Genomic DNA, 18,336 nt, shown 5'->3' with positions numbered 1-18,336 from the left:
AACACTCCCTAAGCATCTGTTATGTACTAGGTACAGTTTTAATTGCTTACTTATTTTATCGCAACCATTTTGCTTCAAGAAAGGTAATCAATGCCTTGCCTGGGTTCACAGTTGTTAAGTGGTGGAGCTGAGATTGGAACTCTAGAGCCTGTGTGCTGACACGGAATCCAGAGCTGGTGATGGCTTCTCTAGGAGTGTCCCTGCTTGTCAGTTCCTTTGATCCCCGGAGCCTAGCACATAGTGGGCACTCGATACATTTTTATTAGATCAGTGGACGGATTTATTTACCAACCTGCTGGAAAGGAAGAGAATGCAGAGATTGCCTGGCAGAATACTTGGGAGTTCTACAGTTTGCCCATTTAATCCTTCACTTAATCAAACTCCTGTATAAGGCAACTGCTCCGGGCCCACGACGGTGCTTATACTGAGAGACCCAAAGATCAAGGAGACAGTCTTGACCTTCATTATTCCTATTTGAATGTCATGTACCGACCCCACCCTACCGCAAATGTCTCATGCACAACTCTCCCAGGACCTAGTCTTATATCCCCATTTTGCAGATTTAGAATCTCAGACTGACAAAGGAGTCTCCCTCGGCCAGGGTGGCTCGGCGACGTCCGTACCAGTCATCCGAGGCGGGTGTCATCACGAAGTGGGCGCGACAAAAAACAGCAACAACAGAAAACAGCCCTCAGCCGTTCTCGGCCGCGAAAACCTTCACAGTATCAATAACTCAAATGCTCTAAATCCAAAGCCGCCCTAGCGTCCCACTGCTGCCATGGCAACGAGCGCGTCACATCCGCTGACGTGATGTTACTTCCGGCGCGCCGCATCCGCGTTCTGGCGCCCTAGTGGCGCGTTTCTCACACCGAGCCGGCCGCTGAGTTTGGTTTGCTGAGCCGGAGAGAGGTGAGCTGGGCCCGGGAGTGGACGGACAGAGGGGAGTCCGTGCCAGTAGGAGAGGGGGCTGTGGCTCGTGGAAGCGGGCCTCGGCCTCGCCGACCGCTCTTCCCTTTGGCAGACAGCTCGGCCGCAGCGGGGAGGGGGCGGGGCCGCTCGGGGTCTCCGGGCCGGCTTGGACACCGAACCCTCACCGCGGGGCCTGGACGGAGCGGCAGGGAGACCCGAGCCCTGGCTGCAGTTCCACCTGGTTTCGAGCCTCACCAGCCGTGGATCCTAGGGCAAGTTAATTTCTCAGCCTCGTTTTACTTAAGTCTGAAGTTCGACGCCGCTAGCAGTACCTCCCTCGTAGAGGTATCTTGATGCCTATATTAGATTATCGGCCTGAAGCGTCCAGCAAGGGCTTACTTAGCACCTCCTGGGGGCTCTGTAACGCGTGACAGCTCCGTGCTTTTTACCATGCCCTGTGCCCGAGGAGGCAGCGGTGATCGGCGACTCCCATGTATCCGGGACCCCCCGCCTCCTCTGAGAATATTTCCCCCCTTTTTCGCGCCTGGATGACGTTGGGACCGGCAGGACCCAACCATTGCACCAGTGAGTTGAGTAGAGTAAGTAGGGAAAACTTTCCCACAGAGCTGACCAGAGTTTGACCTCGTCTTCGAAGTGTTGCGAGTTGGCTGTCCCTGAAGTCTGCTTTTGGCAGCTGCTACATGGAGATCACAGCGCTGTCATGCATTTAATTTATTGCCATGTGGTGCCCCATGCTTGGCACTTGGCCTGCGGTTAATAATATTCGTGCATTGAGTACCAGGTAGAGTGGGGATTTGAACTCGGGCTGTGTGATTTCAGCACCTGCTTTCACAATCACTTTGCTCCAGGCTAATCCAGTAATAGGAGGGGCCATAGACCTAATCGTCGGACTAGAGTAACAAGCACTTACTGTGAGCTAAGTGTTTTGAAAGAGCCATCTCATTGATTCTGCCTCACAAGCCTTCTCTATGTAAGGTTGGTCCTGGAGTTAATCCACCTAAGAGACAGCTGAATCTCATCACCTAGCTACCCTGAGTTGATTGCTGCATTCCGGTTTGCAGAGGTGTGTGTTTCAAGGTCCTGTTCGTAATCACTGCTGCCTTCTCGTGCCTCAAAAGAGGTTCCTGTCTGGGAAGGAAAACCTGAGGGTCGTATTTAAGTGTTTTCCAAAATAAAATAATCACGTTGCTCAACTGTTATAAGTTCAGATGAAACTCTTTACGCAGCAATAGAAAAAAAAATAATGTCCAGGAAGATGTCTGCCTCATTTGTGAGGCAGTAATACGTAGAATAACATCCTTAAGTTGTTTTTACCTGGTTTGTATGTGAGTGTGGGTGATGTTTGACAACATTGAGAAGGAAATATGTGCTTAACCGCATGGACTGTTGGGACTGGTCTTTTTTATTCTGTTTCTGTACCTGTTTGCTAAAACATGTTTTTAGTGTCTGCTTTATTGATGGTAACAGTGACTTCAGTGAATTTTAGTTTGGAGGAAGTCGTGAGGGCAGCAGGGAGTAGCAGCTGACAGGGCAGCCTTCTGCTGCTGCCCCCAGCACTTGTCACAGGCTGTGCCTTTTCTCTGCCTCCCTTCAGTGACAGGGTATGTCGCTGTCCCACTTGTACCGGGACGGGGAAGGCCACATGGACGATGACGAGGATGAGCGGGAGAACTTTGAGATCACCGACTGGGATCTCCAGAATGAATTCAACCCCAACCGGCAACGCCACTGGCAGACCAAGGAAGAGGCCACCTACGGAGTGTGGGCAGAGCGAGACTCGGATGAGGAGAGGCCCAGCTTTGGAGGCAAACGGTATGGCTGGCGCGGACCGCTTTCGCCAGGCATTGGGGAGCTACCCCGCTAAGTATGCTTCTCTCCCCGCCTCCCCAAGCCCCTTAGCTGCGACCTCAGCCAGGGAGCCCAGTTCCTCCTTCGGACAGAGCGCTGCTGTCTCACTGCCGGATCACGGATCACGAGTGAGTGATCATGTATCTAAAGCCTTGTGCTGCAGCCCCAGGAGCCCAGACGCTGGAGGATGGAGGCAGGCTCACAAAAGAAAGTTTGTAACTGATGTAGGACTGGAGGGGGAGGGGGAGTACTTTTTCGGGTGTTTAACCTGTTCTGGGAGGTCAGGGAAGATTGAGTGGTGGGGGAGGAGGAAGCAGAGGCCCTTGATGGGAGGAGCAGGGAGTCCAGGAGGACATGAGCGGTCTTGTGGGGCGATGGGGGAGAGGGTGAGGAGGGGACTGTGGGTCTGTGCAGAGGAGGTGAGGCATGGCGGGAGGGGTGTGTGTGGAGAAAACCCTGTGAAGCCAGAATGGAAGCGGGGCTCTGTGAGGAGGCCCGGGCGGTGGTCCGGGGAGAGGTGGTGGAGACTGGGCCGGGAGGGCACCAGGGGCTGGGATTCAGGCTGAAAGCCTTCTCCTCCTTGGTGTGAAGTCGTGTGTGGGGGCTGCAGCGCGCTTGACCAGAGTGTGTAGCAGACTGAGGGTTGTCTCTGTGTCCCCACCTGAAGCCTGGACGCTCCAGCCCATTGAGGCTGAACGTTTTTCACAAAGACTGGGGAGAAAGAGCAGAGATCGGTTCAGCCTCTTTTCATCTGGCAAGAAATGTTAATAGTGGACAATGAATTGATCACGGGGCAGGAATGTACGATTGTAAGGTAGTAACAGCAGCCAGAACCTGCGGGTTCCTCACAGGCCTGGTCTCACTGGCCATATGAGAAAGGCACCGGGTGTTATCCCGTTTTACAGATTAAGAAACAGCAGCCGAGTCACGCAGCTAAGCTGTGAGAATCGGGGTCTGTCTGACTCTGGAGTTGGGCTCTTATATGGCATCTCTTAGGGAAAAATTCCTCTGTGGATCTTACTGCCACAGGGATGTTTATTTACTGGGTTAGTCATTTTAGAAAGCATCACCTTATGTTGCAGTATTCCCGGGCTTTTTCATTGGATTCTTTTCACTCTTCCTTTAACCACACAATACAGAGCTATCAGCTCCAGTTTATACAAAGGGGAGCTGTGATTAAGAACTTACTGTAAGTACTGTTCTTGAGGTGATCAGATAAAATCAGCACTTTCCATCTCACAGAGTTAATTTCTTAGCTATTCTAGTTGTCATAAATACATTTAATGAACACGAGCTTTTCTAAGAATGATTGACAAAATTGCCAATATACTTCCCATTCATATAATCTCCCTTAAATGTATTGTATTTATGATTTTGATTTATGAAAATGTCTTTTCTTAGTTGATTTTTGTACTTGAAATAGTGTCTGAAACAAACTTTTTGCAGGGGCGGGGGAATAGTATTGTTTACTTAAAATGCTGTGCTGGTTTCCTGTGTAGAGCAAGGTGAATCAGTTATATGTGTCTATTTCTCTTTATAAATAGATACATAGAAACACATGGAGAGACGCCCTTTTTCAGATGCCTTCTCTGTATAGGTTGTTGCACAATATTGGGTTGAGTTCTCTGTTACACAGTAGGTCCTTATTATCTGTTTTATACATGTGTATGTGTATGTTAACCCTAATCTCTTTAATTTATTCCTTCCCCCCACATTTTCCCTTTGGCAGCCATAAGTTTGATTTCGAGATCTGTGTGTCTGTCTCTGTCTTGGAAACAAGTTCACTTGTGTCATTTTTAAAATCAGATTCCACAGGTAAGTGCTGTCACACATGTGTCTTTCTCTGTCATAGTTCGCTGAATAACTAGTCTCAGGTCCGTATATGTTGCTGCAGGTGGCCTTATTTCATTGCTTTTAATGACCGAGTAGTAGTCACCGTACATGTGATTATGCCACGTCTTTACCCGTTCACCTGTTGGTGGGCCTTTGGCTGCTTCCATGTCCCGGCTGTGGTAGACAGTGCTGCGGTGGGTACCGGGACGCGCGTGTCTTTCTCTTCTTCAGTGTTTCCTTATCTGGCTGCATTGGGCCTCAGTTGCGGCACACGAGCTCAGTGGTTGTGGTGTGAGGACTGACTTGCCCTGCGTCTGATGGGGTTTAAGTTTCCCCAGCTAAGGGTCAAACCTGTGTCCCGTGCATCGCAAGGCTGATTCTTAACCACTGGACCATCCGGGAGGTCCTGGGGTGCACATATCTTTTCGAATTACGGTTTTCCATGGATACATACCCAGGAGTGGAATTGCTGGATCGAATGGTGGCTCTGCTTTTAGTCTTTCAAGGCATCTCATCCTGTCTCCATAGTGGCGGCACCAAGTAACATTCCCACCAACAGTGGAGGAGGGTTCCCCTTTTCTCCACGCCCTCTCTAGCATTTGTTGTTTGTAGATTTTTTGATGAGGGCCATTCTGATTGGTGTGAGGTGACATCTTATTGAAGTTTGGATTTGCGTTTCTCTTACTCGCAATGTTGGGCATCTTTTCAGTTGCCTCTTGGCCAGCTGTGTGTCTTTGGGAAAATGTCTATTTAGGGCTCCTGCCCATTTTGTGATTGGTTTTTTTAAAAAATGTATTGACCTGCCTGAGCTATTTGTAGATTTTGGAGATTAATCCCTATTGGTCGCATCTTTTGCAAATATTTTCTCCCAGTTTGTGAGTTGTCTGTTCATTTTGTTTATAGTTTCCTTTGCTGTGCAAAAGCCTTTGAGATTAACTGGGTCCCATTTGTTTTTTTTTGTTCTTATTTCCATTACTCTTAAGAGCTGATTGTTGAGTTGTAAGCTTTAAAGCTGGAGTTTTAAGCCAACTTTTTCACTCTCCTCTTTCACTTTCATCAAGAGGCTTTGTAGTTCCTCTTTACTTTCTGCCATACGGGTGATGTCATCTGCATATCTGAGGTTATTGATATTTCTCACGGCAATCTTGATTCCAGCTTGTGCTTCATCCAGCCAGGCATTTTGCATGATATGCTCTGCACATAAATTAAATAAGCAGGGTGACAAAATATAGCCTTGACATACTCCTTTCCCAGTTCGGAACCAGTCCATTGTTCCATGTCCAGTTCTAACTGTTGCTTATTGTCCTGCACATGGATTTCTCAGGAGGCAGGTCGGGTGGTCTGGTATTCCTGTCTCTTAAGAATTTTCCACAGTTTGAGTCAGTTTTTTTTTCGCGTTCACGTGTTGGGAGGGTCCGACAGCAGGTCTCTCCTTTGCCTGCGGCGTGAGAGCAGATTGCAAACTGCGGCAGCCGGAGTCATGGCAGGACAGGCATTTAGAAAGTTTCTTCCCCTCTTTGATCGAGTATTAGTTGAAAGAAGTGCAGCCGAAACTGTAACCAAAGGAGGCATTATGCTTCCAGAAAAATCACAAGGAAAAGTGTTGCACGCAACGGTGGTAGCTGTTGGATCAGGCTCTAAAGGAAAGGATGGAGAGATTCACCCAGTTAGTGTGAAAGTTGGAGATAAAGTTCTCCTCCCAGAATGTGGAGGCACCAAAGTAGTTCTGGATGACAAGGATTATTTCTTATTCAGAGATGGTGACATTCTTGGGAAATACGTCGACTAAAATAAGTCACTATTGAAATGGCATCACGTGAAGCCGCCCATTCCACTGAAGTTCTGAAATCTTTCATCATGTAAATAATTTCCATGTTTCTCTTTTATAATAAACTAACGATATCCAAGCTAATGACATCCAGTGTCTAAAATTTAGTTTCACTGTACTGGTATAAACATTTCCAAATAAAAATATATAAATCAATGGTTAAAAAAAAAAGAATTTTCCACAGTTTGTTGTGATCCACAACAAAGGATTTAATGTAATCAATAATGCTGAAGTAGATGTTTTTTTCTGGAACTCTTGCATTTTCTATAATCCAGCGGATGTTGGCAATCTGATCTCTGGTTCCTCTGCCTTTTCTAAATGTAGCTTGAACAAATCTGGAAGTTCTCAGTTCACATATTGTTGAAGCCTAGCTTTGAGAATTTTGAGCATTACTTTGCTATCATGTGAAATGAGATCAGTTGTGCAGTAGTTTGAACATTCTCTGGCATTGCCTTTCTTTGGGATTGGAATGAAAACTGACTTTTTCCAGTCCCGTGGTCACTGCTGAGTTTTCCAAATTTGTTGGCATATTGAGTGCAGCACTTTAACAGCATCATATTTTAGCATTTGAAATAACTCAACTGGAATTCCATCACCTCCGCTAACTTTGTTCGTAGTGATGCTTCCTAAGGCCCACTTGACTTCACATTCCAGGATGTCTGGCTCTAGGTGAGTGATCACACCATCATGGTTATCTGGGTCATGAAGATCCTTTTTGTACAGTTCTTCTGTGTATTCTTGTCCCCTCTTCTTAATATCTTTGCTTCCATTAGGTCCATACCATTTCTGTCCTTTATTGAGCCTATCTTTGCACAGAACTTTCCCTTGGTGTCTCTGATTTTCTTGAAGAGATCTCTAGTCTTTCCCATTCTGTTGTTTTCTTCTATTTCATTGTTCTCTTAGGAAGGCTTTCTTATCTCTCCTTGCTGTTCTTTGGAACTCTGCATTCAGATGGATATATCTTTCCTTTTCTCCTTTGCCTTTTGCTTCTCTTCTTTTCTCAGGTATTTGTAAGCCCTGCTCAGACAAACATTTTGCCTTTTTGCATTTCTTTTTCTTGGGGATGGTCTTGATCACTGCCTCCTGTTCAGCATTATGAACCTCCATCTATAGTTCTTGAGGCTATTGGAGATCTAATTAGATCTATGGTGATCCACAGATCTAATCTATGGAGATTAGATTTTCAGATCTAATCCCCTGAATCTTTGTCACTTCCACTGTATAATCATTAAGGGATTTCATTTAGGTCATACTGAATGGTTTTCCCTACTTTCTTCAATTTAAGTCTGAATTTTGCAATGTTTTCATGATCTGAGCCACAGTCAGCTCCTGGTCTTGTTTTTGCTATCTGTATACAGCTTCTCCATCTTCAGCTGCAAAGAATATAATCCATCTGATTTCAGTGTTGACCATTTGGCGATGTCCGCGTGTAGAGTCATTTCTTGTGTTGCTGAAAGCGGATGTTTGCGATGGCCAGTGCGTCCTCCTGGCGGAATTCTGTCAGTCTTTGCCCTGCTTCTTTCCGTGCTCCACGGCCAGACTTGGCTGCTCCTCTGGGTGTTTCTCGTCTTCCTGCTTTTGCGTTCCAGTCCCCTGTGATGAAAAGGACATCTTTTTTTGATGTTAGTTCTAGAAGGTCTTGTAGCTCTTCATAGAACCGTTCACCCTCAGCTTCTTCAGCCTTACTGGTCAGGGCATAGACTTGGATTACTGTGATACTGAATGGTTTGCCTCAGAAAGAAACAGAGATCATTCTGTCATTTTAGAGGTTGCACCCAAGTACTGCATTTCGGACTCTTTTGTTGACTATGAGGGCTACTTCATTTCTTTTAAGGGATTCTTGCCCACAGTAGTAGATATAATGGTCATCTGAGTTAAATATACCCATTCCAGTCCATTTTAGTTCATTGATTCCTGAAATGTCAGTGTTCACTCTTGCTATCTCCTGTTTGATGGTTTCCGATTTATGTTTTTTATCATCAGTTATTATGATTACTGATGTTTGAATGTGTTCCTCCATTTTACTAGTAATATTAACAGGCTTTATGTCTTAAACCTTTCCTGACTTAGCCGAATTTACCAAGTTGCTGTTTTTTAATATTAACTTTTGGCCACACTGGGTCCTCTGGTTGAGACGGGGGCTGCACTGTAGTTGCCATGTGCAGGCTTCTCTCTGCGGTGGCTTCTTTAGTTGCGGAATACGGGCTAGAAGGCTCATGGGCTTAGTTGCCCATGGCATGTGGGATCTTCCCAGACCAGCGATTGAACCTGTGTCCCCTGTGTGGGCAGGCAGATTCTTAACCACTGGACCACCAGGAAAGTCCTCAAGTTATAGTTTTTGGTTTTTTTTTTAATGTATTAAAAGGAAAGGTGGACAATCACGTCATACTTAGAATTTTTAGTCAACTCTATGCTGTCATTGGTAAGTCTGAAGTCACAGAGTTGAGACATCAGGTCAAAGTGTTGAATGTGATTACAGGGGAGCCAGATCTGGGGCACTGATGATAGGAGTCCGCGCTGATCTTTTAAAATGGATCCCATGAGGTCCGCTCTAAGGAGCTCTCAGGCCAGTGACGTTGGCCTGAGAGAGTTCTTACAGGCCCCTGGACCTTGTGTTTGCCCACAGGGCCCGCGACTACTCGGCCCCTGTCAATTTCATCAGCGCCGGGCTCAAGAAAGGGGCGGCAGAGGAGGCGGAGCTGGAGGACTCCGACGACGAAGAGAAACCTGTGAAGCAGGATGAATTGCCTAAGGATTTCGGACCAAAGAAGTTAAAAACGGTAGCATCTTTATTGAAGGGCTGTGACCTTAGTGATGTCCCCAGAAGGTCACTGTGGCCCTGGCATCTGCTGGAGGCCGGTTGTGTGGGTCTCTACCTGTGGGAGCAGGTTTCCCGAGGAGTGGCTGTGCCGGGCAGTCTTTGCTGTGTCCTGAGACATCACTGGTGTCCTTGTGGTTTATAGGATACTTCTCACAGTGCTCTGTGACTGCCCGGCCATGGTCCCATCAGCCAAGCTTGCTTGCTTAGGTGTTTCCTTCTTTGGTTTCAGGGTGGCAATTTTAAGCCCAGCCAGAAAGGTTTTGCAGGAGGAACCAAGTCTTTCATGGATTTCGGCAGCTGGGAAAGACACACAAAAGGAATCGGACAGAAGCTTCTTCAGAAAATGGGCTACGTCCCTGGAAGGGGCCTGGGGAAGAACGCTCAAGGTGTGGTGCCCTGCCCCGTGGGCTCTCAGGGTGGGCAGGCAGGGGCAGGGAGGGGCGTGCTCTGCCTTTTCTCTGCTTTGGTGCTTTTCTGCCAGCATGCAACAGTTGTACTCCAAGCTCTGCGCTTTATCAAAACTCAAGTTACATAAAATGCTGTATTTCAGCGTGAGGGAGAAGTCAGGGTTAGTACAGCCAGATGGGCTGAAAACAAGCTTCTTTCTGGCCTGCCCAGTGTTTCTAAAAAGTCGATCAGTTGCCAGTGTTTAAAAATCAGTTTCTCGTAGGTTGTATATAAACTACTGTTTAGGAGATTGGCAGGGACTGGGTTAGCTGAGAACTCCTGCCCCGGTCAGCCCCCGCAGCTTCCTTATTCTGGAAGCTGTCTCCACACCACAGCCCACTCTCCTTGTTCACGTTACTGTCCCTGGGCTCTGCTCACAAAGGGGCAGGATAGGTAACTTAGCTGCATGAAACATCCACGGACGTGAGTGAAGATAGGAAAGGTGGCCCGGAATGAGAGTGAAGGCTGTTCTGATTTGGGAGCTCAACAGTACGAGCTGGAAAGGGTATGGTGGGAAGTTTGGGGTGGGGCAGTTCTTCACAGAAATGCTGTAGTCCTGTTTGTAAACTTTTTTACAAGAAAAATGCATTTCCAAGGCGCAAACATAGTATAGAGCAAAGCAAGCGTGGGAGATAGGAACTACCCATATGAAATATACAGATGTAACACATGTGAGTGATGCGTGATCGTTGCTCAGTCACTTCCGACTCTGTGACCCCATGGACTGTAGCCACCAGGCTCCTTCGTCCCTGGAAGTTTCCAGGCAAGCATACTGGTGTGGGTTGCCATACCCTTCTCCAGGGGATCGCTTGACCCAGGGATCAAACCCTGGTCTCCTGCATTGCTGGCAGATTCTTTACCAGTTGAGCCACCAGGGAAGCGTGTGTATATATACAATATAATAAGAAAACAGATGGAGTTTAAATGGTGGCTCCACCTCTCAGAATCAACGTATTATCCTTACCGTATTAATAGGCTTCCAGGTGAACAGGGTATGCCAGAGTTGGTTATAAATACTCCCGTCCACTAAACAAATGAACGCGGTGGAAGCGGAGTCCGTGCTCGGGGCCTGTGTGAGCTCCTGTCGGCACCCTGCCCTGTGGTACCAGCAACGGGACCGCGTGGGGCAGGCAGAAGCAGCTCCCCTTCCAGGTGGCATGCTGTCCCACGGAAGGACCAGGGAGCGGGTCCCCACACACCACGGTGGCGACCTCAAACCTGTCTCTCTCAAACTTGTCAGGCATCATTAACCCAATCGAAGCCAAGCAGAGGAAGGGCAAAGGCGCGGTGGGGGCATACGGCTCGGAGCGCACCACGCAGTCCCTGCAGGACTTCCCTGTGGTCGACTCGGAAGAAGAGGCCGAGGAGGTGGGTCGGGAGGCTGCCCAGCTGGCCTGTGCGCCTGTAGTTCCGGGTTGGTCTGTCTACTCGTTTGTTTGCTCAGCCAGCATCCGGGGGTTCAGGGGTCGATCTCACACTGTACCGGATTCCAGGCCAGAGGCTGGTGTCCCGCCATCGACAGGGAACACAGTACACGAGTAACCACAGGGTGGTCAGAAATGGGGGCGTGGGGACAGGGTCTTGCCTTTGTAGGGGGTAGTGGGTGTCAGGCAGCCTCCTCGGAGGGGTCAGTGTCACACAGCACCATCCTCAGCACGGAACCATGTGGAGGTCTCAGCGGCCCTATCGTCTTCTGATGGACCGTGTCCCTCTGACTCAGGAATTTCAGAAGGAGCTGAGCCAGTGGAGGAAAGACCCCAGCGGAAGCAAGAAGAAGCCCAAGTATTCTTATAAGACTGTGGAAGAGCTGAAGGCCAAGGGCAGGATTAGCAAGAAGCTCACCGCTCCCCAGAAGGAGCTTTCTCAGGTCAAGGTAGGTGCCCATAGATGCCAGCCCTGGGTGGGGGTCTGGGAGACACACGGTCCCCAAGCACTTGCTCGTACGGTTCCTGTGGGCCTTCTGCGCAGGGGCGGGAGTGTGTGCACCTGTGTGCTTTTATTGGTGGAGCAGCCTCCGTCTGTCCCCTGCGCTCAGGCTTGTCATCGCGTCACCCCGCCCCGACGTGACAGTGCTGGACTGACTAACGTTCCCAGCTCTCTCGGGCTGCCAGTTCCTACTATTGCTCGACTTTGAACATCTCTGGGTCGGTCTGGGGCAGGTTACTTTGTGCATGAAGCCTTGTCTGTGCTGTGAGCAGTTCTTAAGGCTCGATTCCTAGAAGCGCAGTCGCCAGGTTCAAGCATTGCAAGATCTTTCAATCTCTGACCAGGAGGGGCCCTCGGGGCCTCCCCGCGTAGCCTCTTAAGGTGACTCAGTTTTTGCCCCGTTCATATGCAGACTGAGAGGTTTTCCCGTCACAGCCCCAAGGGACAGAGGTGACAGGTGTCTGCTGCAGGAGGTCAGTGTGTGTCACAGAACTGAGAGTTCGGTGGGTTCTCCAAGGTCATGTGTCAGGTCACGTGGGGACCTGGCAGGAAGTGCAGCATCCAGGTCGCAGCTGGAGCGTTTGCGGCCATGGGTCTGGGCGGACCCGAGGGGGAGCGGAGGTGAACATCTCAATTCGGGTGGTCCCGGGTCACGGTCTTGGCTCAAGTGATGGTGATACTTCCGTTTCAGTACCATCCTGTTCTCATCCTCAGTCTTCCCCAGACACTGAAATTACCTCATTTCCTTGGTTGCCTTTGTGGTTTTTGCATTTCATGTTTTTACATTAAAAAACAAAACAGAACAACTCTTACTACAGAGCAGTATGCAGTACCTTTTAGACAATTGCGAAATGGAGGCAAAAGTATTAGCACTGTTTTATTTCTCATAAATGACCAGTTTTAACACCTGTAGTGTATATCTTTTCAGGTCTTTTTGTTGAAATGTGCATTTTTTACCAAGATATTTTTTACTGTGTTTGTTGTTTTATTGCCCTTTAATCGGTACAGCCTCTACTCTTGTATGAAAATAGAGTTTCATCTCAACGACATAGTCCCCATTCGTATGTCATCAGTTTTCTGTCTGGTCTGTCCAGAGGCCCCAGGGAGGGCTTGTCCGTCCATCCCTGGTGGTCGGGTCCTGGGCCTCTGCTGAGCCCTTCCCCAGCTCCGCTGAGCGGTGCTCACAGGTTCCCATGAGGCCTCCCTCCCTGGGCTTCGGTGCGCGTCCTATGGGGTGGCAGCAGCGCGCATTCACCCGCGGGCCCCTCCGCCCTCCCCAGGTCATAGACATGACGGGCCGGGAGCAGAAGGTATACTACAGCTACAGCCAGATCAGCCACAAGCACAGCGTCCCCGACGATGGGCTCCCGCCACAGGCGCAGCCGCCGCCCCCGCCCGGCAAGGAGGCCCGGGCGCCCGGCTTCGCGCTGCCCGAGCTGGAGCACAACCTGCAGCTGCTCATCGAGCTGACGGAGCAGGAGATCATCCGCAACGACCGGCAGCTGCAGTACGAGCGGGACGTGGTGGTGAACCTGACCCACGAGCTGGAGAAGGCGGCGGGCGCGCTGCAGCAGGAGCAGCGGGCCATCGCCAGCCTCAGCGAGGTGCTGGCGCTCGTGGAGGAGTGCGAGCGGCGTCTGCAGCCCGGCTGCAGCGACCCGCTCACCCTGGACGAGTGCGCCCGCGTCTTCCAGACGCTGCGGGACAAGTATTACGAGGAGTACCGGATGTCCGACCGCGTGGACTTGGCCGTGGCCATCGTCTACCCGCTCATGAAGGACTACTTCAAGGAGTGGGACCCCCTCAAGGTGAGCGGGCGGGGGAGACCATCGCGCCGCCTCTGGCCCAGGGCAGCCCGGGCTCCAGACGGTCCGGAGGGCGAGGGGCCGGCTGGCCATGCTCAGCCGCCGTGTCTTGCTGCTCAGGACTGCACGTATGGCATCGAGACCATCTCCCAGTGGAAGAGCCTCCTGGAGAATGACCAGCTCCTGTCGCACGGTGGGCAGGACCTCTCAGCGGACGCTTTCCACAGGTGCTTCTGGGGGCGGTAGGGGAGCGCTCCTGGCCGGGCAGCAGGGCTCGGCCCGTGTGGGTCCCCGGGCACTGCTCCGGGAACTTAGATTCGCTCATCTAAGTGCTGCTGGGGGTGACAGAGGAGCGCTCCCAGCCAGGCAGCATGGCTCAACCCGTGTGGGCCCCTGGGCACCTGTGTGCACCACTCCGGGAACTTAGATTCGCTCACCCACTCACCCTCCCCTTGCCGTGTGTGTGCTGAGGATCTGCCTGTCCTCCTCACTGGGCCGCCTGGGAGGGAGGCAGGGGCCAGTCTCCAGGAAGGGACAAAGGCGGATGGTAATGGAGCGGACAGATACAGCCAGGCTGAGAATGAATGGCAAGGGTGCCACCTGTGTGCACACCTGTGCGTGCAGGGGGAGGTATACAGGTCTCAGGAGGCTGACGCTGAAGCCGTGACCTAAGCGAGGGGGTCGGCTCTGCAGTGGAGCCCCAGGTGGGGAAGTGCACGACCCCTGGGGGCTCGTGAGCCCTCAGCCGCTCCACCAGGGAGGCTGGGACGCCCAGGAAACGCCCCCGGAGACGTCCTGAGGCCGAGTGGGAGCCAGCTGTGGGCCGGCTGATGGTTTCCTGATGGGAGGGCCCTGCTGTTGGGTGTCCGCAGTCCTGCCCCAGAGGTGGGGGGTGGGGGCGGCCTGGGTAGTGGGACCAGCCGGGTGTAACCAGCCCCCCGCCCGCCCACAGGCTGATCTGGGAGGTCTGGATGCCGTTCGTCCGGAGCATCGTGGCGCAGTGGCAGCCGAGGAACTGCGACCCGATGGTGGACTTCCTGGACAGCTGGGCGCCCCTCATCCCCGTGTGGGTGCTAGACAACATCCTGGAGCAGCTCATCTTCCCCAAGCTGCAGAAGGAGGTGGGCCCTCGCGGGGTGGGGGACCGGGGCTCGGGCAGCACTCATCCTCAGTGGCTGTCACGTCAGCTCCAGCCTGTTCCTCGAAGCCCCCCTTTGTAGGGAATTCATTTACTTGGTTTCTTCAGTGACTTAGAATTGTACCATTTCTGAGACTTAATACAAATTTCATAGGTATATTGGTGGGTGAGTGTCCCTGTCCAATGAAGACTCTGTCCCCCGACACGTGTGCTCAGCCAGGAGGGCATCGTCTGCCCGCCCCACAGGCCGTGTGAACTCAGGCCCCCCGTGCTCCCCCTGCAGGTGGAGAGCTGGAATCCACTGACGGACACCGTGCCCATCCACTCGTGGGTCCACCCGTGGCTGCCGCTCATGCAGGCGCGTCTGGAGCCGCTCTACTCCCCCATCCGCAGCAAGCTGGCCAGCGCCCTGCAGAAGTGGCATCCCAGCGACTCCTCGGCCAAGCTCATCCTCCAGCCCTGGAAAGATGTCTTCACCCCCGGCTCCTGGGAGGCCTTCATGGTCAAGAACATTGTGCCCAAGCTGGGTAAGGAGCTGGGGAAACACACCCGCAGCACAGCCACGTCCAGCACGGACTTCTCCCTTGAGAGGCGCCTGGAGCCCAAGTGTACCTGGGCCTTCCTGTCTTGCCCGGGTCAGCCTCCACCTGCCTCCTGAGCTCTGGTTTGGGCCTCTGGTGATGGGACAGCCACAGGGGTCCTCAAACTTTTGTCTCACTGGATTCTAAACTTAGAGCTAATTCTGGATTAGGGAAGGAAACGGTTTTTAAGAATTGCCACGTCAAGAGCTTAAACTCGACCTTTAACAGCAGCTCAAAGGCGGACACAGTGGCTGTGCCTGAGAGGCTGGGTTTCTCTTCCAGGGATGTGCCTCGGGGAGCTAGTCATCAACCCCCACCAGCAGCACATGGACGCCTTCTACTGGGTCATCGACTGGGAAGGCATGGTCTCCGTCTCCAGCCTGGTGGGCCTTCTCGAAAAGCACTTCTTCCCCAAGTGGCTGCAGGTGAGCACTGTGTCAGCTTGTGGGGTGAGGGGGGACAGCTGGGGTGACTGGGGTCACACAAGGAGAAGGAAGTACACAGGCAGGACCACAGTGTGCACCCTTTATTGAACACTTGCCACATGGAGTCCCGAGGGTGGGGGTGGGAGGCCCAGGCGCAGTGTCCACATGCAGGGCCCTTCACTGCTGAGCTGACCCCATTCAGCCCCTAAAGCCCTGCAAGTGTCACCAGCTTGTAGACCAGGACCCAAACAAACAAGTGGAAGCTGTGCTCCCTCCCACTTGCTGCCATGGTGGACTCCGGCTTCTCACCGTCTCCTCTGGGCAGGTGCTGTGCTCCTGGCTGAGTAACAGCCCCAATTACGAGGAGATCACCAAGTGGTACCTGGGTTGGAAGTCCATGTTCTCGGACCAAGTGCTGGCGCACCCGTCCGTCAAGGACAAGTTCAACGAGGCTCTTGACATCATGAACAGGGCGGTGTCTTCCAATGTCGGTGAGTGGGGGCCCCTCACTGACTCAGTTCAGGCACCTGTGGGCTCCAGGACGCAGACTCGTCTCAGCCCGTCCACGTAGTTACTTAGCCTGCAGCTCCCCCGTCTCCCGCGGCCGAGAGGAGCGCTGTCCCTGAGCGAGGCTCACGTGAGCCGGGTCCACCTCGTCACCGCTGTGCTGGCGGCTCTTCGGTGTGTCTGCCTGGCCAGAGCCGGGTGGCCCCTCTAACACTTAGGAGTTAACTCGTCGTCTCCTGTGAAACAGGAGCGAGGCCCCACTTCCGGGTCTCGGTAAGGACCCAGGGCTGCCGGGTTCGTGTTTGTGGCCCACGCTCAGTATGGGGGGTGTCCCCGGTGTGTCAGGAGGAGGCAGCTGACTGTTCAGTTACCACCTACCCCTGGATAACACTCAGCTCTCAGGAGGTCCTGCTACCTGGTGGGTCTGGGGGCCCCCAGAGTGCGTTCACCTCAAAGCAGAGCCGCCGGAGCACCTGGTCTGACCATCCTTCACAGATAAGGTCACAGAGTGGCGGCTGGGACTGTAATTTCTACTCAGTTCTTTCTGCTTAGCCTGTCACAGGATGACAGACTGTATACTGTGTTTAGTGAGGTGAGCGCGTGTCTGACCTCTGCTCACCCAGGCCTGCCGGGGGCACCAGGGGCATCTCTCTCCTCACACCCCAGACCTCCTCCTTGGCCACCCTGACTGCAAGCCCCTGGAACAGTCTCCCCTCTGGACCCCTCAGTTACCACTGGGCATTTGGGGACCCTTCAACATCTGTGTTTCAGCCCCCCAAGATAGATCTATTGATAGTGTTGGCCTCATGTTTTAGGGTTCTGAAAGCTGCCCTTGGGGACGTGTGGGGTGAAAGCCCTAGCAAGTGGGGAACAGAGGCTGATGACTCTCTGGGTTGTTGAGTGTTTAATAACCTCTGGTCATTAGGCATGAACCAGAGGCACCCCCGGCCCGGGTCGGTGTCTGGGCGTCTGTGGGTGGGGCACCCCGCCCCGCCCCTCGCCTCACCCCACCCCTGCGTCCCGCAGGTGCCTACATGCAGCCCGGCGCGCGCGAGCACATCGCCTACCTCACGCACACGGAGCGGAGGAAGGACTTCCAGTACGAGGCCATGCAGGAGCGGCGCGAGGCTGAGAACATGGCCCAGCGGGGCATCGGCGTGGCCGCCAGCGCTGTGCCCATGAACTTCAAGGACCTCATTGAGACCAAGGCCGAGGAGCACAACATCGTCTTCATGCCGGTCATCGGGAAGCGGCACGAGGGCAAGCAGCTGTACACCTTCGGCCGCATCGTCATCTACATCGACCGCGGCGTGGTGTTCGTGCAGGGCGAGAAGACCTGGGTGCCCACCTCGCTGCAGAGCCTCATCGACATGGCCAAGTAGGCCGCGCCTGCTGGGGGCGCACTGGGGAATAAACGGCGTCTTAAATCAGAGCCGACGTCCTCCCTACTCTGAGAGGGCCCCTGCAGTCCCCACGCCACAGGCCCCTCACAGCGAGCTCAGGTCAGCACGGGGAGGCTCCTCTGCCTGCTTCCTGATGATCTCGAGGTCCTCGCAGTCCTGGTAATCTGGCTCTTCCCGAAACGCCCAAGTGTCCGTGGGGAGCTGGGTTAGCTTTTCTACAGGAAACCAGTGGACGGAGGTGTCGTTAAATACGTCCATGTACCTTGGGGTCTGAGGGAACGCCAGCTCCTCCAGGCCTGACAGAATCTGAGCAGAAAGATGCAAAAGTGAAACAAACCTGACAGGCCCAGTAAGCCCCACCCTCCCAGGTTAGAGTCCTGGTTTACTCATCACTCTGACATTACTCTTTTTAAGGGATAAGGTATTTTTAGTACTTTGTGCAATGAGTTGGAATCCCCAAGGACAGTGCATAAGTTGGATCAGATACTGAGAACAGAGGAAATTAAGAAAAAATGAGGAGATGCACTAAAACACAGCTTTCTGGACCACAGACCCTCACAAGCGCCCACCACTACAGGTGAGGGAGGGATTCTCCACAGTAACAGAGGCAGTACAACTTCCCAGGCTGTCCACCCCAGCCGCTCCACTCAGGCAGCTACCTTCGCAACGTACGGGTAATGTTTATGCAGAATCCTTGTCAACAACCTAGAAACCAAAATTGTTGAAAACATGATTAGGCGGTATGAGACCAGGTTCATTCCCCTTACAACACAGAAAGGCAGAATGACTTAAACAGAGCAAGAAGTCTTTTAAAACGGGGATGCAGAGGAGGCTAAATATTTGG

The 18,336-nt window shown here is 52.3% G+C and overlaps 2 protein-coding genes and 1 pseudogene across 5 annotated transcripts in view; 2 read left to right on the top strand and 1 right to left on the bottom strand.

Moving 5' to 3' along the window:
* Nucleotides 1-117: 117 nt before the first annotated feature.
* TFIP11 (tuftelin interacting protein 11) lies at nt 118-17,521 on the top strand. 3 transcript variants are annotated; one of them, XM_055404385.2, is made up of 14 exons: nt 118-909; nt 1,906-1,993; nt 2,525-2,742; nt 9,066-9,219; nt 9,490-9,646; nt 10,948-11,075; nt 11,428-11,580; nt 12,914-13,441; nt 13,559-13,665; nt 14,391-14,559; nt 14,860-15,103; nt 15,440-15,582; nt 15,908-16,073; nt 17,116-17,521. In XM_055404385.2, exons 3-14 carry the CDS (start codon nt 2,534-2,536, stop codon nt 17,469-17,471), a joined length of 2,514 nt encoding a protein of 837 aa, XP_055260360.1. In that variant the 5' UTR covers nt 118-909; nt 1,906-1,993; nt 2,525-2,533; the 3' UTR covers nt 17,472-17,521. The 3 variants fall into 3 exon arrangements, with proteins under 3 accessions (XP_055260360.1, XP_055260359.1, XP_055260361.1); XM_055404384.2 differs by lacking the exon at nt 1,906-1,993 and having other exon boundaries at nt 579-909; XM_055404386.2 differs by lacking the exons at nt 118-909; nt 1,906-1,993 and adding an exon at nt 1,022-1,181.
* LOC148774911 (10 kDa heat shock protein, mitochondrial pseudogene) lies at nt 2,749-6,595 on the top strand (annotated as a pseudogene).
* The window catches only part of SRRD (SRR1 domain containing), a 25,099-nt gene continuing 22,431 nt past the window's right edge, over nt 15,669-18,336 (bottom strand). For both annotated transcript variants that reach the window (XM_088828295.1, XM_055404387.2), the window contains exons 6-7: nt 18,152-18,197; nt 15,669-17,798 (exon numbers count right to left, since the gene is read on the bottom strand). In XM_088828295.1, coding sequence (XP_088684421.1) covers nt 17,577-17,798; nt 18,152-18,197 — 268 coding nt within the window. In that variant the 3' untranslated portion in view covers nt 15,669-17,576. The remainder of the gene's footprint in view (nt 17,799-18,151; nt 18,198-18,336) is intronic.

Source organism: Moschus berezovskii, chromosome 19 (assembly GCF_049115385.1).
Source record: "Moschus berezovskii isolate FMDL1 chromosome 19, NW_MosBer_1.0, whole genome shotgun sequence".
In the NCBI taxonomy this organism is placed as follows: Eukaryota; Metazoa; Chordata; class Mammalia; order Artiodactyla; family Moschidae; genus Moschus; species Moschus berezovskii.
Note: the sequence above shows the minus strand (reverse complement) of the source record. Positions and strands in the feature narration are given on the sequence as shown.